At 33.2% G+C, this 22,862-nt stretch overlaps 1 protein-coding gene across 1 annotated transcript in view; it reads left to right on the plus strand.

The window, feature by feature from the left end:
- Nucleotides 1-22,862, plus strand: part of szt2 (SZT2 subunit of KICSTOR complex) — a 110,674-nt gene that overhangs the window by 57,174 nt on the left and 30,638 nt on the right. Inside the window, 13 exon segments of the mRNA XM_051111345.1 lie at nucleotides 2,162-2,338; nucleotides 2,429-2,620; nucleotides 4,096-4,298; nucleotides 4,512-4,678; nucleotides 5,941-6,038; nucleotides 7,428-7,560; nucleotides 7,724-7,851; nucleotides 9,457-9,504; nucleotides 10,962-11,083; nucleotides 11,385-11,567; nucleotides 18,626-18,890; nucleotides 20,572-20,651; nucleotides 22,690-22,815. Of these exon segments, the coding sequence (XP_050967302.1) occupies nucleotides 2,162-2,338; nucleotides 2,429-2,620; nucleotides 4,096-4,298; nucleotides 4,512-4,678; nucleotides 5,941-6,038; nucleotides 7,428-7,560; nucleotides 7,724-7,851; nucleotides 9,457-9,504; nucleotides 10,962-11,083; nucleotides 11,385-11,567; nucleotides 18,626-18,890; nucleotides 20,572-20,651; nucleotides 22,690-22,815 (1,922 nt within the window).

Consider the following 22,862-nt stretch of genomic DNA (forward strand, 5'->3'; position numbering starts at 1 on the left):
AGATGGAAGCGTTATATGTTCCAGACTGCAATAATGCAAAATGCATGCACACTTTAACATGTGAGAGCACAGGTGCGCATTCATCTCAGGTGATTGTGTGCGGTGCATTGGTATCTGAAATCTGGCGCACACACACACACGCTTACACATCGATCACGCCTCAAACCGCCAACGGCGTACGCTAATACAAGCAGCTGGATAAATCCCCGCTCGCGCTCCACTGTTTGCTGCTAATGCCTTTTAATGCGACCGCCGCTCTGTTTGCGAGGCTTTTTTATAGCCGCAGCCACTGGAGCGAAGGCGCCATCGATCTCTGAGAATCTAATGATGGAAATCTCTCTCTTTCTGCGCTTATCAGAGCCGTGGCTTCCCAAGGCCTCCTGGCTTCATGCTGTAAACAGCATAACCGAGTCAATACAACAGCATAAAAACCCATTTAAAGGATTTATGAGAGTTCGTACTCAAGTAGAGGCATTGTTTTCTGAAATATTGTTGTGTTTGTATTATTTAAGGCTGCACATGTTTCTTCAAGTATGGGAATGGTTCAGACTTTTAGAAAATAAACTCTCTTAAAACACACTTTATACACTTACTATGTTTACTTTGAAAGTGAAATAAAAATTTGATTTAAATGTTAGTTTTAGTTTTATTATATGCTTTTTTTTATATTTCTATTTAGCTTTTTTAATTTCAATTTTAGTTTTAGTTATTTTTTTTTTTTATTATTTTAAATGTGTTCATTTTAGTTAATTGCCAAGGCAACAAATGTTTAAGTTTTGATCTTATTTTTCTTATTTATTTTTATGAATTTTATTTCAGCTTTATAGACACCAAAGATTACACACACACACACACACACACACACACGCAAATATATATATATCAAAATTATTTTAACCATTTTTGGAGTAAAATCAGTCAGTTTTCCATGGCTAGCATTTTATGTGTCCTAAAAAAACACAATTAAGTTATATTTTTACACTCTGCGTACAATACAGCTTGATTGAAAATGACTCCCAACAAAACGATGCTCTTGATTTTTGCCTATGATAACTATGATTTTTTTAAATGTAATTCTTGTTTATTATATTAATTTAATTTAATTTGTTTAATTTAATTTTTTTTTTAAAGTTAAATGCTTTTGTTTTTTTATATTTCTATTTAGCTTTTTTATTTCCGTTTTAGTTTTAGTCATTTTGGTGATTCAATTTAAATGTATTTATTTTAGTTGATTGCCAAGTCAACTTTTTTTTATATTTCTTATTATTTATTTTTATTAATTTTATTTCAGCTTTATTTTACTCACCAGAAATGATTTATGAATGATATATATATGTGTGTATGTATATGTATATGTATGTATATATGTGTATATATATGTATGTGTGCATGTGTGTGTGTATATAAGCTTGATTGGAAATGAATTATGCTCTCATTTTTTTTTTTTTTTTTTTTTTCTTCTATCACATCTCATATTTTTGGTAACACAACTTTACCAAAAAAAAAAAAAAAAGTAATTGGGGAAAAATTACTTTTATGAAGGACAGGATGGTTTTTGTAAAAATTAAAGACATTTTCAAGCAATACATACTGAAATGGTTTTCACTTTTTGTTAACATCATCATAGTTTCGAAAATGTATTCAAAACTTTTCATAGTTTAATATTAAAAGGTTGTGTCTGTGTCAAGGGTAATTGGATCTGTACCTAAAATGCGTTTAAAAATACGCAAAATTATTTGTAAATATCTTAAAAACATAAAATACATATTTAATGTGACCTTTATATTAAAGAAAAAATGTATCTTTAAATAAAATCAGCATGGTTTCTAAAATGCAATATTTTTCATATTTTGGAATTGAAAGGCTGTGTCGAGGGTCATCAGATTTGTGTATAAAAGCATTTAAAGAGCAAGCAAAATAAATGAAGATAAGTAAAAAACTTTCAAAACAGATTTAATGTGACCTTCACATAACAACAACAGCAATAAAAATATTTAACTTTTCATAAAACGCTTTGTTTGAAGAGACATGAGCATGCATCTGAATTTATTGCTTTGATGTGAGTCATTTTTTGCATAATTCATGCAATTCTGTCAAGCTCGTTTAGTTCTGGCCTCCATCACTTTCTCCTCTAACCCTGTTAACGCGCTGCTCTCCCCAGGTATCGCCTGCATAGCGCTGTCGTTCGTGGACGCGAAAGGGTCCGCGCTGCAGGTTCCCGCTCAGGACGGCAGCGGTCCGCCTCTCAGAGGCGACGTCTCCAGCATCTCCCTCCAGCCGGACCAGTTTGAGGCCTTGACGACTGTGATCAAAGTGGATTCTAGCAGCCAGAGCTCAGGTTGGGATCCTTTAGCAAACAAACAGAAATAGTGCTTAACGGTAGTGATTCGTGATGCATGTGTGTGAGCTTTGGGACGCCTGTGCACAGGTGCAGCCGTGCGAGTGCGCTTCGACGTGTGGGAGCAGGGCAACATCAGCCCGATGCAGCTGACCGACAGGCTCAGGGCGGCTCTACGTCACGCCCTCTGCGACGTCATCATGGAGATGCGCGTGCTGCCCAACCCGTTGTGTTTGGACACCTTCTGCCTGCCTGTAGCCGTCCAACGGGACGAGAGCACAGGTGAGCAGTGGATGCACATGTGATGCACTGTATGAAATACTTTTATGGTGTTTTTTGTCATTTTTGGAAATTGACAGCTTCTGGTCATTATATTGGTAACACTTTACAATAAGGTTCATTTGTTAACTACATTACACTAAAAATGAACACTTCTACAGCATTTATTAATCTTAGGCAATTTCAGCATTTACTAATGCATTATTAAAATCACAAGTTGTGTTTGTTGACATTAGTTAATGCACTGTGAACTACCATGAACAAACAATGAACAACTGTATTAACTAACATTAACAAAGATTAATAAATACTGTAATAAATGTATTGTTTGTTAATGTTATAAATTAATAATATCAACAGTGACACCTTATTGTAAAATGTTGCTTCTATATTATAGTTTTTGTTTTAATATGTTGTCAGTTTTCCAGGTAAACAAGTTGTTATAGTTAACTAAAACCAAAACTAAAATTAAATCCATTAAAAAAAAAAAAAATTACTTGAATTAAAATAAGCATTAAGTGAAATAAAATAACACACCACCTGTTTTATTAAATAAAAAAATTAAATAATGTAATTAATACATGTTTAAACATTTATAAATAAATAATTAAAACTTATTTACTTGAAATAAAATAAACATTAATGTAAAAAACATATTTTTTGTCCTAAACGTGATGTACTAAAACTAAGTCTGAAATAAAAATAATAAAAAATGTATATGCATATAATAAAAAAAAAAAAAAAAATATATATATATATATATATATATATATATATATATATAAAATGACAAAGACACAGCTACATTTTTAAAACTTTAACTAAAATCAAAAGGAAAACAGAAAATATTAAAATAAAAACTGATGTAAAATTTTGATAGAAACTATAACGTCAATAATACTATATTAAAATATCAATAATATTTCAGTAATACTAAAATAACAGAACAAGACAAAATTATAAACTAATATTAAATCTGACTGACTAAAAGTTTCTCATGATAAACATGTACTTAAATACTTAGAAATAAGTTTTGTAGACATTGTAAGTACATATGTTTTTAAAATAAGTTCTTTAATTTTTAATTAATAAAATGTAAAAAAAAAATGTAACATTTTATAAAATACGTTTTTAATTGTCTTTTTTGTTTTATTTTATTTTATTTATAACATTACAAAGATTTCTTGTAATATATATAAATGTAATCACATAATAATCAGAAATGTTTCTTGAGCAGCCAATCAGCATATTAGAATGATTTCTGAAGCATCATGTGACACTGAAGACTGGAGGAATGATGCTGAAAATTCAGTTTTGAATCACAGGAATGAATTACATTTTATAATATATTCACATAGAAAACAAACATTTTAAATTGTAATAATATTTTACAATTTTACTGTTTTTTGATCAAATAAATGCAGCCTTGGTGTACAGAAGAGACTATTTCATTGATCGTGTGTGTTGTGTCCGTGTAGTTCCCTTGAGTCTCCTTCAGTCTGACAGTAAGGAGGTGAAGGAGAGCGCTCGTCGGCCCAGTGGAGCTCACGGGCTCAAGAGCAGCCCGTCTCCCATCACCCTGAGTTCTGCGCCCAGTTCCACCCCGACCACTGGAACCAGCACCCCTGAGTCCACCACACCCACCGGCAAAACCACCCGGCGCAGCTTCTGGGAAATTCTGGTGCGTGTGCGCTTACTCAGCATGTGCGGTCTCCATTAACAGCAAATTACTCTCATTAATTACGGCCGTCAACGCCTCCAAAATTGCATTGATGGTCAGCATGATGCGGTTGATCTGGACTCAGTGAAGCGTAAACACTGGGGAAATGATTGGGCTTTATGTTCGCTGGTCTGCTGCCAGTTATCTGTCTTATGATGTGTGTGTGTTTGCTAGAGTAAACAAGAAACTTCTGAGCTTGGCAGTCCAAAGACGACAGATGACATTGTACCAGAGCGTGTCGAGGACAGTCGTGTGAATCGACGAAGACACAAGACTGAGAGCGTCAAACAGCAGTGGAACCACGAGAAAGCCATGGCAGTAGAACAAGAGCAGGCCCAGAGGTACAAGCACACACACAGCTGTGTTTCTCACACTTATGTCTGTAAAATGACATTCGCACAAGCTTTCCATGATAAAATGAGCATGTTCAGATGGTAAGACAAATAAACAGGTGACATGTCCTGTGTGGTGTATTATTGTTAACTAAAGCCATTAAAAACATGTTTATTAATTGAAATATAATATAAAGTATAAAGATTAGATTAGATTAGCTTTGGTAACCCTAGTAAAAAATGAATGCATTAATTTTGTACCAAGTATAATTCAAGTCTATTAACATATTTACTGACATAAAAATGTATAAAAAAATAAAAAACGGTTTAATTAAACTTTATTTGGAGTACTACTTGTGCACGTTTCTAAATATTAAGCCTAAAAATTGTTTTAATGTAACTGTTGATGATGATTGTATGTTCTTTAAATAATATTGGTCTTTAAATGCAAACTATTTAAAGTATACTTGCGACAGCTCCACTTTAGCACAATCAAATATACTTAAATATATCTTTAGTTGGAATTCAGCACTACTTCCACACAATTGAAGTCTATTAAGTACAAAATTAGCCATTCAATTTTAGCAGACTTTTAATAAACCAGTTTAGTATACTAAAAAAAAAAATATATATATATATATATATATATTATATAAGTGTATATTTTATATATATATATATATATATATATATATATATATATATATATTATTATTATTATTAAAAGTGTAATTGTTAATATAATTTATTTTACTGAAATATATAAAATATATATAGAATGAAATATATATAATTATAATATAATTAATTTTAATGAAATGGTCAGGAACGAGAGAATGTGTGTACTTTTCAAGTTTTATTTTGCCCTTTTTCTTCTGTGCTCCCAGTCAAAATTGTGGGATGGCGATGCAGTTTTATTTTTTTGAGTTTATTTCAAACTGTAGCACACTTTCATTGTGCCAAATACCCAACTTATCATTATTGTGCACATCAGAATAATCTGATTTTTGAATGATTTTGGGCCAGTTCTTCCTGTCAGTCTCTGAGATGTCTGTTTGGATGTAATTACATTATTAAATCCCGCCCAGTCGTTGTCTGAATACAGCAGATTATTCAGTTGTTGGGATGAAAGAATACTGACATTTCAGATCTGGATGGCAGACGTAAATGCTGAAGTGACCTCAACCACCCGTGTAGAGCAATTGGCATTCGGACAGGACTATAATCAAGTATTCACTCGTGGGACCCGTGTCTGGATGTGTGTGTTGTAGGAGACATGCAGTCCAGCTGGAGGAAGGTGATACAGGCACTCTTCAGGCCGTCTACCAGACCACGTACCTGCCCTGGGTCACCTTCATGAACAGACTGGGTGAGTCCCCACAACCACATGCTTCGGTCTGATTTATGGCTCTGGTGGAATTTGCAATGAAATAATAAAGGTTATTTGGCGATTCTTCAAGTTAAACTTTGTAAAAACTGCACTAAAATGTCCTGTATAGCCTTCAAAAGCCCTCAAGTATATAGAAATCATAAGGGTCAATTTTTGGAAATTAAGATTTATACATCATCTAAAAGCTGAATAAATAAGCTTTCCATTAATATATGTTTGTTAGGATAGGACAATATTTGGTTGAGATACAGCTATTTGAAAATCTGAGGGTGCAAAAAAATCAAAATATCGAGAAAATCACTTTTAAAGTTGTCCAAAAACTTAAAAATTAAGTTTTCATATATTTACGGTAGAAAGTTTACACAATATCTTCATGGAACATGATCTTTACTTAATATCCTAATGATTTTTGGCATAAAAGAAAAATCGATAATTTTGACCCATAAAATGTATTGCTGGTTATTGCTACAAATATACTTGTGCTACTTAAGACTGGCTTTGTGGTCCAGGGTCACAAATATATATTACAAATTGTACACATAAATACCAGGTATTAATTAAATTAATTATAAATATGTTTTTGTGTGTGTGTGTTCCAATTAATTTAATTAATATGTATTTTTATGTGCAACATATTTCACAAATATTAGATGTCATTCCCACAGCTGTTAATATGCAAGAATAGGAAAATTTTGACTTTTATGTATATATGTGTGTATATATATATATATATATATATATATATATATGTGTGTGTGTGTATATGTATGTGTGTGTATATATATATATATATATATATATGTGTGTGTATATATATCATATGTATATATTTTGACTTAAATATTTAAATGTTGTTAATATTTATTTTTAAAAAAAAAAAAATTTAAATATTATTTTTTTTTTTTTTTAAAATGTTAAGTGTTATTAGATCAAAATGTGGTGCTGGACAATATTAATGTCTTTAATTTTCTTTCGTTTTAAAGTTAATTTACACAACCAATTAAAAGCTCTTTTAAAAAACTAGCTGCAGTATAGAAAACTATTTAAAAAATGAAAAATTGCTTACGACTGTATAAATACCTATTCATCTGTTTATTACCACGTAATTTGGTGATTATGTTACAGTTTGTACTTTAATTTCTTAAGAAAAAGTGCAAAATCGAATTTTTCCTGTTTTTAACATTTTCTATAAATGTACTATAGAGGGTTTCACCTTTCAGCACTTAAAAGTTAAGTAGGAATAATTAAAGAGATACAGTAATAAAGTTTAAAGTGATTATAATAAGATTGTTCAGCTATTTTTATCATCATCCTAACAGACATAAAAGTCCCCTAATAAAATATTCAGTGAATTATTTTCTTTTGCAGGTTGTCCGTCCATCCAGCACTGTTCAGCTGAAGTCTCGCATCATTTCCTCCTGCCCTCCATCCTCACAGAGATTGTCAATCTGGTCAGCTCGCTGGCTAATGACACCACGGTCAAAGTGTTCGAAAGAACCAGGTGCGTTCCAGTATCATCCGAGCGGTCCAGACGTGTCTGTCACTGCAGATTATGTTTGAACAGATGTGATTAGTTGCTTCAGTATGTACAGGAGATGCTTAGCTGTTCAGTGGACCATCTGTGGATTCAGTTTCTGACGTTTCTGTTTCCTGTGTGTCTCCAGCTGTCCTCAGGGAGACATCTATGCCCCCCTGTCAATCATCCAGCACATCAGCCAACCACCCGGCACCACCAGGAGCTTCATTCTCATTGGTCGCAACTTCAGCCAGTGGCATTGCAGTACAGAACAAGGTACCGCCTACAATATGTTCACTCAGCAAATATCATGTTTTCTTTGATTACACACTCTTATGGAATGATTTAATGGATTCAACTTGAATCCAAAGAATCAGTGCTTTCCAATGAATCATATTGTAATTTGATCTATATTTTCATAAACAGGCTGATACCTGTTTAAAACATTCATTACAAGCTCATTAATAGCTCATTAATAAATAAATGCTAATATAACCAATAATACACATGTTTGATCATGTGCTATAATGCATTATACTCTCTAAGAAGTGACTGTGATGGAATTTAACTGTGGTTACACATATTCTCGAGAACATTACAGGATTTCAAGTCAAAATATAAGGCGTTGTTGATATATTATAATGCATAAAAATAACCTTTTTAATGCATTATATATTCAGCTGAAACCTCATAAAAAAATGATCAAATAATCAAGTCATATTTCTCCCCAAATTCAAAAGGAAAAATAATTAATTAAGAAATAATCTCTATAAAAATATATATTATATAGGTAAAAATATATATTATATAGAGTTCATTTGCAAAAACAGATAACTCCAGATCATGTTTTTTCATTGTGCATTCCAGTTAATCTCAATCAAACTGCAGCTGGGTTATTTTGATGTAAAGTAAATATAAAAAAATACAGCTAACTAACACAATAAAACAAAAAAAACATGATAACATAACAAAAAAAGCGGAGTTATCAAATAAACAAATAAACTCTTCATACACATATATATATATATATATATATATAGGTCAGAAAAATACAGCAATAAACAATTTAAGAATAAAAACAGAAAATAAATAATAATGTGTAAAATAAATGCATATGATCGCATATAATTGTATTACCTGAAATTAATTAATAAATGTGAGATATAAAAATGAATGTCTTATCAAGTCTAATGTTTAGTCCTGAAATTATTTATATATTTTTACAAGTTTTTTGTTTTTTGATCTTTTGATTTTGTGGTAAAATATGACCGAAACATTCCCCTGTGACATTCAGGCTTCATGATACTGATTTAAAAAAAATCAGACTCATTATTTTCCTGAAGTTTAACAGGCTTTAAGCAATGTAAGATCATTACTGAATTCTGTGGTCAACAGCTCATCTGGCTTCTAACCGTTCTCTCTGTGTGAAAGCATTAAAACCTGCAACCAAGGCTGAAGTTTATAACATTATTAACTTCAGTTCTTTATAGTCTAACAGCTTTCTCACCATAAGCTCAGATGCATCACATTCTGCTCCAATCTCTCGCTACATCGCTGCGCTTTGTGTTTTTATCTTCCGCTGATCTTGCTAACAAATGTTTTTTTTTTTTCCTTTCTTTGTGTGTTTTTTAGTATTGCCGAGTGTGTACATCTCTTTTAGCCTAGGAGTATTTACTGAATGATTAGTACATGTCTTGCTATTCTGTTATCATAGATTCATAGATTCTTTTGCTCATGTTGTTGCTTGCAAAGCTGCGTGTGTGTGTGTGCGTGCATAAAAGTGTGTGTGTGTGTGTGTGTGTGTGTGTGTGTGAATGCAGCATTAACACAGAGTTGTCTCGTTTTGCAAAGCTGTGTGTGCTCATCTCTGTTTGCCCACAGAAGACAGTTCAGATGAAGAGAACAGTCCTGTACTAAATAGGTGCACACGTAAGTTTGGCCCCTTTTGGGGCCCCTAGTGGCCCTCACTGTTACAACGACAGCAGAGGCCCTTCCTCCAGATCACTCCATTACATCACAGACACACTCTAACAGAGATGATATATCTGAGTGATTCTTCAATTAGGCGCTCCATTTTCCAATTTTTAAAAAAAAATTTCTTTAAATGGCAAAAATTTGCCAGTGTTTGTGCTTTTTGGCTTGTCCTAAACAATACTTTTAAACATCCACACTAAATAAAAGTAATATTATTGATCAGAAAAACTGTAACTTTTACTTGAGGCCATTAAAAAAAAAAATAATAATAATAATAATTCATTAATCCACTATAGTGCATTTATGAAAATTCATTAGAAATGATAGAAATCATTTATTGTTAAATAAACAAATAAATAAATACATTTATTCATTCTTTCTTTACAGCTGTGCTTTATAATTCAAATAATATTTAATTCACTCATTCATTCCTGCATTCATTATCCATGCATGCATTATATATTCATTCGTTTATAAATAAAACAAAAGAATCACAAACCTTTCCACTATAATACATTTATGAACATTTGTACATTTTGCTTTTACCCTGTACCATAAAAGGCACATTTTTAATTATTTGTGTATGTATGTGTGTGTCTGTGTGTGTGTGTGTGTGTGTGTGTGTAATTATTTATTTACTTTTTTTTTAATTTAAAAGAAATACCTTATTTCCCACTGTAATGCAGTTATGAAATTTCATAAGAGAAATTGAAATTGTTACATTTACTTTTGCCCAAGACCAAAAAAAATTACACTGTTTTATTATTTTAATAAATATTTTATTTTATTTTATTTTATTTTATTTTACTTTATTTCCAAAAAAGTCATTGGCCTACATGCTGCTTCCATTATCATCACATTTAATGCTGAAATCTACTTTATTCCAGGATGTGTAATAAATGTTTTGAAATAAATAACATGCATTTAAAGAAGTTTCTTTTTTCAGGCTTTTCCGTAGTTAAATATGCCCATAATTGAAGATTCACTCATTTATGCATGTATATAAGATCATTTTTAGCCCTGCATGTACCATTGAAACCTACTGCTTGTCATTTTTTATAACTTCTAAATCTGATGATGGTATTTAAAAGATATTAAACTTTTATTAAAGGAGAAAATGTCATAAAACCTTCAGTTTGCCCTCTATTACTCTAGAGAGTGACTTCTGCGTTCAATCTCTCCTTAAACACAGTTTGTAGATGATAAACATGTCCTGCCTCAAGGCTGTGAAACCTTTTTTTAATTAATTTTTTTTTTTTTTAAATGTAATTAGCTCTGTTTATGATTTAATATTTATTTGATTTTATGATTTAAATCATAGGTGTTATTCACAGGTAAACTGAATAAATTCATTATAAGTTGCTATAGGTTTCTTTACTCAATAACAAAACATTCTCTCTCTTTTTTTAAAGCTCACAAGGGCCTGCAGCGGTTTGAGGCATTGGAGCACAGTGATTGGCTGAGCCCAGGACAGGCTGTGAAGGGCGTGGCTCCACGCCAGCGCTTCCTTTACATACAGGTCGTCAATAAGAAGGTCAGTTGAGTTGACTATAATCAGCCGTGACGTGTAAGCAACACAGAATAAAATCTCTATTGCATGAATGTTTTTGTCTTAACAGTCAAAGTGACATTTTGCTGCACACGGTGCAGTTTCATTTGTCTGAAATACCACACAGCTGCATGTTAAAGGCTTAACGTGTTCTAATCCACTGTGACTTTGCAGCGTCATGCAGCATTTTTGTCTTCAAGTGTGGATCGACTTTGGTACTCAGTGTGGATTTGTAAAGTTTGTTCTTACTCTTTCATATTATCTCACTATGTTTCCGTGTTTCCAGGTGACTCTGTACACGTATAACTGGTCGGTGGATCTGGGCGGTTCTCTGAATCAGGGTCTGGTCAGATTGGTGCAGTGGCAGAACGCCCGCGCGCATGTGGTCAACTGCCTCCTGAGTCAGAAAATGGGCCTTTTCCATCATTACTGCTTCTCTGATACACCTACACATGAGGACCTGAAACAGGTCAGTATGCAAACACACCGGCTGTGTTCTTAGTGCAATACTGCAAATGATTAATTAGAAACAGTATATAAAACAATAAACATTTTTAATAGTAATTTGCAATGCTGTTTGTCACATAATCACATTATGCATTATGCATTTCAGCGAGTTATATCCAATTATATGAACAACACAAAAACACACAAAATGACCATTTTAAAAAATGTAAAAAAATATAAAAAATTAAGAAGTGTATGTTCACAGTTCATGACTCATATCATGATTCCTGGTTAATTTCTGTTAATTTGTGAGCATTGCAAGGCACACCGAATTCAGAATAGCATGTTTGCATAGTAGCATACTATTTTTATTATTTCTGCTATTTAAAGAAATGCTGTTAAGCATTCAGCCACAGTGTGCTCTAATTCTATACTGCACATTTGCATACTTTGCAGAAATGTTTGAGGCTTGAGGGTTTTTTTTAGATAGAAGTCTCTTTTTCTCACCAAGGCTGCATTTATTTGATCAAAAATACAGTAAAAATAGTAATATTGTGAAATATAATTACAATTTGAAATAGCAGATTTGTATGTGAATATATTGTAAAATGTAATTTATTCCTGTGATGCAAACCTGCATTTTCAGCATCATTACTCCAGTCTTCAGTGTCACATGATCCTTTAGAAATCATTCTAATATGCTGATTTGCTGCTGAAAACATTTCTGATTATTGTTGATGTTAAAAACAGTTGTGCTGCTTCATATTTTTCATTATATCAATTATTTTTTATGATTTTTTTAATGAATAGAAAGTTCAAAAGAAGCATGTATGGTCAATTTAATGCATCTTTGGTGAATAAAGGTGTTCAGTTATTATGTAAAAATAATAGTAATTTTTACTTACCCCAAACTATTGAATGGCAGTGTACTGCTTGCAACCTTCTGTCAAAAGTAGTAGATAGTATGGCATTCTCAACATGCATGCTCAGGAAGCTGTCATGGATTGCTGGAGATTGGTTAGGATGAGCTTTTAGGCCAGTGTGTGTTTGCACATTATAAGTACAGATAGCTCTAGTGATTTGTTTTAAGCAGCACATGAGTGTCCGGCGCTCCCCGAGGTGGTCTGACATATCACCCCGAGTGACGGACAGCTGTCCCGGCCGCAGGGCAGGACGCCAATCACTCCAGCACACCTGCTAGCACCAAACACCTGGAAACGATCCAGAGCGCTGGTCCTACCGAAATCAGACATCACTGCACTGCCAAAACAGTTTATTCCTGCCCAGAGTTGAGCTCGTTTGAACAGAGCGGATTGAATCACGCTGTGTTTTAGTTGTTTGCAGTTAATGCAGCAGAACATGTTTGTTGGTTCTGTCAGTAAAGAGGAGAAACCTTCTGTCGCCGCGTTCACTGTTATTGATTCAGTTGTCAGCTGTTTGTCAAGATTTCACACCAAATGTCAGGATTTATTTTGGGAAAGCAGACAGTTGTTGATGTCGTTATCGAGAGCTTTTGTGTTAAAGCTAAAGGCATTTAACGGAAACACTTATGACAGTCATGCGCCTGCATACACACATTTATTATCAACATTTTAAAGGGGCAACATGAATTTTAGTGCTTTTCTAATAAGAATAAATGGATGGGTGGATAAAAATGTAAATAGATTGATAGATAAAAGGATGGATGCATGGATAAAAGGATGGATGGATGGATAGATAAAAGGATTGATAGATAAAAGGATGGATGGATGGATAGATAAGGATGGATGGATAAAAGGATTGATAGATAAAAGGATGGATGTATGGATAAAAGCATGGATAGATAAAAGGATGGATGGATGGATGGATAGATAAAAGGATGGATGGATGGATAGATAAAAGGATGGATGGATGGATAGATAAAAGGATAGAAGGATGGATAAAAGGATGGATAGGGAAAATGGATGGATGGATTGATGGATGGATGGATGGATGGATGGATAAATAGATTGATAGATAAAAGGATGGATGCATGGATAAAAGGATGGATGGATAAAAGGATTGATAGATAAAAGGATGGATGGCTGGATGGATAGATAAAAGGATGGATGGAGGAATGGATAAAAATGGATGGATGGATGGATAGATAAAAGGATGGATGGATGGATGGATGGATAGATAAAAGGACAGAAGGATGGATAAGGAAAAGGATGGATGGATGGGTGGATGGATAAAAAGATTGATAGATAAAAGGATGGATGCATGGATAAAAGGATGGATGGATATGGATGGATGGATAAAAGGATTGATAGATAAAAGGATGGATGGATGGATGGATGGATGGATGGATGGATGGATAAAAGGATTGATAGATAAAAGGATGGATGCATGGATAAAAGGATGGATGGATGGATAAAAGGACTGATAGATAAAAGGATGATGGATGGTTAGTTAAAAGGAGGAGGCTAGATAAAATGATGGAGGGATGGATAAAAGGATATATAAAAAGGATGGATGGATGGATGGATGGATGGATGGATAGAGTAAAAGATGGATGGATGGATAAAATTATACATGGATGGATAGATTAAATGATGGATGGAAGGATGGATCAATTAATAGACAATAAATAAAGATAAAAATAGATGTAGATGGGTGATAAATATATATATATATATATATATATATATATGTGTATATATATGTATGTGATAGATAGATAGATAGATAGATAGATAGATAGATAGATAGATAGATAGATAGATAAATAAATAGATTTGATAGATAATAAATACATGAAAATATAATAAATTAATATTTAATGTTAATTTCTTTGTTTATTCAAGTTTACATTTTTTTTAAAACAGCTTTAACAGCAAAGCTAGGAATGCATGAATGAATACAAATGTATTCTTTACATGCAGTGTCAGTCCTTGAACGCCTTCCAAATGCATAATTATTAATGTAAAGTCTGGTTAAACACTTCATTATACAGTTCAGTGTCATTATATACAAATATCTGAGCATTAAATGCCTCATCGGCCAATCAGAATCAAGAACATGTTTTGTATAGAATCTTGTTTTTGCAGCTACAGAGTTTTCATTCATATCGTTCTCAAAATGAACCAGGCTTTTATTATTTACAGTATGTGCATGTCTATTTCAAGACAGACATCATCTGAATGATAACTTTCAGTTAACACATTTAAGTTCACTGAGTTCATCACATTAGGTTCTATTCAAGCTGGTAAGTAATTGTATGCTTTTACACAGATAAACTAAATGATGACGTTCTGGTTACCCTTGACCACAGCATTAGAAGTGAACATCAGGAAAAACAAACCAAATGCTACAAAACTTCTTTAAATGACTTGTTTAAAGTGATGCTTGTCTGTGTCTCTGTGTGGGAGCAGATAAACACAAACCCACCGAGATTCTTCTGCAGAATAAAGACGCATTGAGTTTCCAGCAGACATTCAGTAGGGTTTGAGCTGTTGTTTGTTTCCTGACGTCCGGGGCTGTGGCTGAGAATATCTGCAGTTTAGTCTGTCAGATGATACCGGCTCTCTGAATGTTGCTGTTGGTTTGCGACAGCAGACAGGCTCTTCTGAGGCCGTGGATAGTGAGCAGTGCGACACAGACTCTAATATCACTTTGTGTCTGTCCTTAAGGAAACAGATTGAAGGAGAGACGCCACAGAGATCTTCATTGTTCACTTTGCTTGATCCCTTCACGTCAGTCAGCCTCTGTCGGCTCTTTTGTTTGAGTTTTGGACCTTTGTGTATGTGTACGTGAGAAAAAGAAGAGAATGCGATGGTGGGACTGATTTAGCTGCTGACTAGAATTTCGAAGTAGATTTTTGTTCAGAGCGTCACTATTGATCATATCAATAATCAGCTAGATATTTTGATGATTAATTCAGTACCACATTCTCTTTAGCTGCTGTTTGTTCTCATAAGCACTCAGTACTAAATTACAATTAAAAGATACACTACTGTTTGAAAGTTTGAAGTTGGTAAAATGTTTTATTTTTTTTTTTTAGTCTTGTCTGCTCACTAAGGCTGCATTTATTTGATTAAAAATACAGTAAAAACTGTAAAAATGTAAAATATTAGTACAATTTAAAATAACTGTTTTCTATTTGAATATACTGTAAAATGTAATTTATTTTTGTGATCAAAGCTGAATTTTCAGCATGATTACTCCAGTCTTCAGTGCCACATGATTCTTCAGAAATCATTCTAATATGTTGAAAACAATTGTGCTGCTTCATATTTTTGTGGAAATGGTGATACATTTTATTTATCAGGATTCACAGATGAATAAGAACATTTTAAAAAACAGCATTTATGTGAAATCTTTGTTAGTAATACATTATTAAAGGAGAAGTCCACTTCCAGAACAACAATTTACAAATAATTTACTCACCCCCTTGTCATCCAAGATGTTCGTGTCTTTCTGTCTTCAGTCGTAAAGAAATTATGGTTTTTGAGGAAAACATTTCAGGATTTTTCACCATATAATGGACTTCATTTGGGCCCTGAATTTGAACTTCCAAAATGTAGTTTAAATGCAGCTTCAAAGGGCTCTAATCGATCTCAGCTGAGGAAGAAGGGTCTTATCTAGCAAAATGATGGGTCATTGTTTTCGAAAAATAAAAATTTGTATACTTTTTAAGCACAAAAGTTCATGTAGTGCAGGCTCTGGGATGCGCGTCCACGGGTCGTTCTTGAACAATTTGTTTATTTTGAATGAATCTTTAATGTGACTCGGGAAGAACGAGTCGTCTCGGGGAGTGATTCGTTCAGTTGCGCATGCGCAACATCATATTAGGTTCTGTACTGAAATTAGTTCACCTGTTTCGAGTCTTCTGGTTTTTCGAGTCGTTCGTTCATCTTATGGGGCTGTCACGAGATGTCACATTTAGCAAATGAATTTTGTTCATTTTGCTCATTTTTGTTTATTTTGCCGAACGAGAGGTCAGAGTCGGTAAAATGACCCGAACTTTCCATCACTACTACGAATCACGTATTCGAATCACCACAAGTTCATCATCTGTGTACTGCAGCTGAAAAAAAGTAGAGTGTGTCGAAAAACTCTGTTATTTTCTCCTACAACTTCAGAATCGTCCGACATTGTTGTACCTTTTTGTTTGTAAACAGTGTTTGACTTACTTGCACTTTTTAGTCTTTGCGTGTTTGCTTTGTAAACACTGGGTCTGTGGTTCCACCTATGTTCCACGTGACCTTTCGACGTGATTCAAGAGTATGTGAACGCGCATCCCAGAGCCTGTGCTGCATGAGCTTTTGTGCTTAAAAAGTATATAATTTCTTTTTTTTTTCCTGGAAAAAATGACCCTTCTTCCTCGGCTGGGATCGTTTAAATGCAGCCCTTTGAAGCTGCATTTAAACTACATTTTGGAAGTTCAAAATCGGGGGACCAATGAAGTCCATTATAAGAAGGAAAATCCTGAAATGTTTTCCTCAAAAAACATAATTTCTTCACGACTGAAGACAGAAAGACATGAACATCTTGGATGACAATTGTTGTTCTGGAAGTGGAGTTCTCCTTTAATGTTTGTTTTTGCTAATCAATTTAATGCATTAATCGTTTAATGGATATGCGTAATTTTAAATAAAAGTTGTATAGTGTATTGCACACCCAAATCATTCATAGGTGCATCAGAAAAAAAGTCTAATATAAAAAAGGATAAATCCCACACACAACTTAAATTTGCATCATTACTAAATTAGCATCATCTCAACCAACTTCCTTCATGCTTGGAAAGAGAAAAAGTTTTTGTAAGCCTAAGGAAGGTTGATTTACTGTAATATTGCTAGTAAAATTGTGTAATGATTTTGTAATGAGTTTGAGGGGTGTGTGTGTGTGTGATTTATAAAGTTTTTTTCTTTTTTTTTTCAAATGTTGCAAATTATGCAAAAATATTGTAAACCACTGTTGCCATGTCACTTATAATAGTGGCACAGTGTATCCAGAGAAGATACAAGAGTATTTTCTTGCATTTTGGTAAAAATGGTATTTTAATTAAAGAGTTAACATTACCATAGTGAACATTAGGAACACTTTCAAATTAGACTTTCCTGTCTTCAGTTGACTGACTTTTTAATCATGTTGCTTGATAATTTAGCAATTTCAGTAAATTAAAAAAAACATTGCAGTATCACAAAGGTCAGTTCTGCAGTGTTTAATTTTAGTTTCTAATCAGAGTAAAAAAAGTTTTATATTTGAAAATTAACATTTCTTATTATTAAACATTTGGGATTTAAGAGATTTCTCAAGGTCACAAATGTATTTTAGGCACACACACACACACACACACACACACACACTTTAGCGTGTTATTGAAGCACAAATAACTGACAATCTCCCTAGAAAGTGAAAGCCAGAACTCTTTTATTTCCTCGTCAGTGGTTCCACACTTTTAATCTGTTCACTTAATGAAATCTAACAGAAGGCGGATCCAACATAGCAGAAAATTTGCCCTAACCGTCAATCATCTGTCAGAGTCCCAGGGGGCGGAGTTCATGCGCTTAAGTCTGGCTTATTGGCCCGTCGGGAACACGGGCATCTGCTCCGGCTTCTTTTAGAAAAGCCTTCAACTCGCCCTGGAGGACTTTAACTAGTCTTCCAAACACTAACTCACCCAAAAGTTCCCACAAGAAGAGGGGCAAGGTCTTCAGAAGGAGTTTTGTTAGTTCTTCTCTCGTATGGTGTGATGGGGTTTTGTATTTTTGCTCTGATGGTGATCAGCTGTGTGTTAATTGTTGGTCTCGAGGAAAGGTCCTCATGCTGGCCTGATCTTTGCGTGTCAGTGAGTTTAACGCTTGAGGAACACACTCTGCCCATTTCAGAGGAGTTTGACATCAAATCTCAGAATCTTTAAGCGAGTTTGTGAAGGGCAATGAGAGCTGAGCTTTGAAATCACATGAAAGAGGCCTGGAGAATGTGACGATTTTATAAAACACCACTGGTTTTTCAGACTTTTTCATACTTTTTTTCTTGGTACTCATTAATTGAACTTGTTTTTATTTGTTTACCTTCTTATTTATTTACCTGTCTGATGTATTTGCTTGCTTGCAGGAGCCCAGCCCGTTCCTGAGCTCCACGATCGAGGCGGACGCTCTGTTGAGGAGTCCGGTTCCTCCGGCCGCGAGTAAGGATCAGGGCCGGCTGGGCGGCTCTGCCCGTGTTCTTCCTCCTCTGGCCTTCCCCGGAGAACTCGTGCCGTTCGATGAAGCTCTGAGAGACGTGAACGCTGTGAGGCCCCTGACCAGTCAGGACGGGCCCGATATAGTCGCTCGCCATGGAGCACAGCTACTGGAGGTCAAAGCAGCTGAACGCAGAGGTACAAACACATCAAACACACACACAACTCACATCCACCATCACAGAGCATTGAGGAGTAAAGAAAGAAGGAGGTTTAACACAATTTGTTAAATACAATTTTTCTTCAGTACATTAATATTAATTCAGTTAAATAAATAAATCCTCATTAATAACATTATTCCTTTTAGTAAAATGTAAAACCAAGACATACTTTCAACAACCTTTTAAAAATGAAGAATGAAGTTGTTCTTCTTAAATACAACATAAAACTTCACCTACACACCACTTTTCTCTGAAAGTTATTAAATCTCCCATCAAATCATAGTAAGCAAATTCAATTTTTAATCAGTTTGTGATTAAACCCTTCAAAATTTTCACTGGGTCCATTCCACCCACAGTTTTGCTGTACCCATAACATAGTTTAAGAGACAAAATATTGTCTTTTTTGACATTCTGTACTTCGCACCACTTATAAAAACATTCTGAAAATGTTTCAACAAAACCTCTAAACCTTTCAGTTAAAACTTAAAAAAACTCCTTTAATTGAAAGAAAAGAAAGAATAAGATGCAAAATGTATTAAAAACAAAAAAAAGAAAATATATAAGCAAAAAAAAAAAAAAAAAATGACAAAGATATGGAAAAATATAAACAAAAAAAGAATAAAAGGACCTTCAGTCCAAAACAGAAGAAAGGTAATTTCTAGTTTAAGAAAGAAAGAAAGAAGATGAAAAAAGAAAGAGGGAACAAGAAAGAAAGAAAGAAAATGAAAAAAGATGGGAAAAAAAAAAAAAAGAGAAAAAACTAAAGAAAAAAGGTATAAAAAAATAAGAGGAATCAAAAGAAAAAAGAAAATATATGTGCAAAACCCAGAAATGACAAAGATATGGAAGAATATAAATTAAAGAAAAAAACAAACACTGGTGTAAAAAAAGAAAGACTAAAAAGAAAGAACATGAAAAAAGACAGAAAGGAAGACAGAAAAATTAAAAGAAAAGGAAAAAAAATAAAGAGAAAAGTGTATCAAAAAATTAAAAAGTATGAAAAAGAAAATTATTTAAAAAAAGAAAATATATGAGTTAAAGAAAAAAATGACAAAATACAGTACCAAACACAAAAAAAAAAAAAAAAAAAAAAAAAAAAAAAACGAAAAACAGAAACGAAAGAACCAAAAAATAATATAAAGTACATAATATACAATTTTTTTAAAGGTGAAAGTAAGAACAAAGGAAAAAATTAAATTATGAACAACAGTAAAAAAAAAAATGAAAAATGAAATTAAAAAAAAATGAACAACAGTATGAAATAGAAAGAAAGAAAGAACAGTGAGAATGAACATTAATGAAAGAGGATAACATAAGAAAAAATTAAAAGTACAAAAATATGAAAGTATTAAAGATCAAATGGGGAAAAAAACAAAAACTGTTGAAAAAAATATGAAATGAGAATTACAGTTTGTATGAAGCAAAGAAAGTATGAATTAAAGTTAAAAAAATGAAAGAATAAAAAAAAGTATGTGAAAGTACAAACGAAAAAAGAAAACAACTGCAATTGTGTGAAAAAGAAAAATGAACAAAAAAAAGTATAAAAGGGTGAACTGTAAGAAAGAAAGAAAGAAAAAGGATTGTGGCATAATTTTGAAATCTGAATCACACGCACAGAAAGCAGTGATTTATCCTGAGATGTTTGTTGTATGTTTCAGAGCTGGAGAGACAGATGAAGATCGAGAATCTATTTGTGACGTGGCAGCAGCGCTCGGCTCAGTCTAACATGCCCATCTCTGTGAGTTCACACACACTCATTGCAAGTACACCGCTGCACACAGTCATATTTGCACACAGACTCTGTGTGTGATAATGTGTGATGGGTATTTTCCATCACATTCTCAGAACATGATTTTCCCAGCGGCTCATCAGGTCCAGATTTATCCCGGTGCGTGCGGATCCTCTGCCTCACACATGCAGATCCGTGTGTGTAAAGCCCGGTTGGGTTTAATGAGATGTGGCGAGGACATTAGGAGATGCTGTAGTGTGTGAGATGTCTCTGTCATTCGCTGTGATCGCACTTCCTCTGAATCCACACTGAGGCTCTTTCACACTGCTGAGATCCAGACAAATATGTTATTATTGTACTGCAGGTTATACTGAATATTGTGCAGGACACTGCTACTTTACTGTAAGTACACGTTGGAAAGGTCTAAGACTCCTAAATAGATATTTTACCACTGTTTTTGTTACAAATTATGTAGGAACAGTAGTAGATTAATTTATGACAAGAGTGGACCTCAAAAATCTATACCGTAACAGGGTTCTCACCGAAAGTTTAAAACTCCAAAATTCATCCTTTAAAAACCCATTTTAAAATTTAACATTGCATTACCATTGAAATGGTACTTCAAAATCAGAGGAAATATTAGAAAATGTATTTATTCATGAATTATAACGATAGTGTAGTGCACTTTCACATCTATGTTCAAAGATGTGGATGACAGTTAAAGGGTTAAATTGATCAAAAGTAACAGTAAGACATTTACAATGTTACGAACGATTTCCTTTCAAATAAATGCTGTTCTTTTGAACTTTCTATTCGACAAAAAATCATGAAAAATAAAATACATCACCAAAAATATGAAGCAGCACAGCTGTTTTCAACATTGATTATAATCAGAAATGTTTCTTGTACAAAAAAAATTCAGCTTTGATCACAGGAATAAATTACATTTTACAATACATTCACATAGAAAATAGTTATTTTAAATTGTAATAATATTTCACAATTGTACAAATTTTTCTGTATTTTTTAACCAAAAATGCGACCTTGTTGAGCAGAAGAGACGTCAAAAAATTAAAATCTTACCAAAGAAAGGAAGAAAGCACATGAAAAGAAAGAACAAACATGAAAAGAAGGAAAAAGAAATGAAAAAAAGAAAATGAAGAAAGAAATTGAAAAGGAAGGAATAAAGAAAGGAAAGAAGGAAGGAAAGAATATGAAGAAAGAAATTTAAAACAGATGGAAAGGAAATAAAAGAAAGAACATGAAGAAAGAAATTGAAAAGGAAGGAAGAAAGAAAGGAAAGAATATGAAGAAATAAATTTAAAACAAAGATAAAAAGAAAGAAAAAATGAGAAAAAGAAAGAGAAAAGAAAGGACATAAAAAGAAAGAAAAAATGAAAGAAAGAACATGAAAGAAACTGAAAAGGAAAGGAAGAAAAATGAAAATAAAGACAGGAAAGGAAGAAAGAAAATGAAAAACAAAGATGAAAAGGAAAAAATAAATAAAGAATAAATACTGTTGTTTTGAACTTTCTATTTATCATAGAATCCTGAAAAATAAAAAGCATAACCACAAAAACATGAAGCAGCACAACTGTTTTTAACATTGATAATAATCAAAAATGTTTCTTTTTCTGAAAGATCATGTGACACTGAAGACTGGAGTAATGATGCTGAAAATTCAGCATTAAATTACATTTTAACATGTATTCAAATAGAAAATGTTTATTTTAAATTGTAATAATATTACAATTGATTTTTCTTTATTTTGGAGCAATCAGGAAAAAAATCTGACAGACCTCTGAGCTGTAGTGTATAGATACACAGATACACACCATTGGTTGTCTCAACGTGTTGAACAGGTTTTGATTTATGTTTTGAAAGTACCACATATTTTTTAGATAAAATCTACATATTATACTTAAATGGATCATATTTACACATTAAATGTTATACATTTCACCTTTATAAAGCATTAGAAGTTGCTGCAAATAGGTTTAAATCTGGAAACGTCCTCCATGTGTCCGGTGTGTGTTTGTGTGTTCAGGTGGCGGATCTAGACACACTAAAGCAGTCCTCTCGACTGGTCCATTACTGCGCCACTCCGCTGCTCTTCGACCCCGTCTTCCGGAAACAGATTCAAGAGGAACAGCTGCCTCAACCACAGATGAAGGTCTGTCTCTCTTCCTCTTCATCATCCAACTAAGTCTGTCTCCTCTT

Source organism: Labeo rohita, chromosome 6 (genome assembly GCF_022985175.1).
Source record: "Labeo rohita strain BAU-BD-2019 chromosome 6, IGBB_LRoh.1.0, whole genome shotgun sequence".
NCBI classification, from domain to species: Eukaryota; Metazoa; Chordata; class Actinopteri; order Cypriniformes; family Cyprinidae; genus Labeo; species Labeo rohita.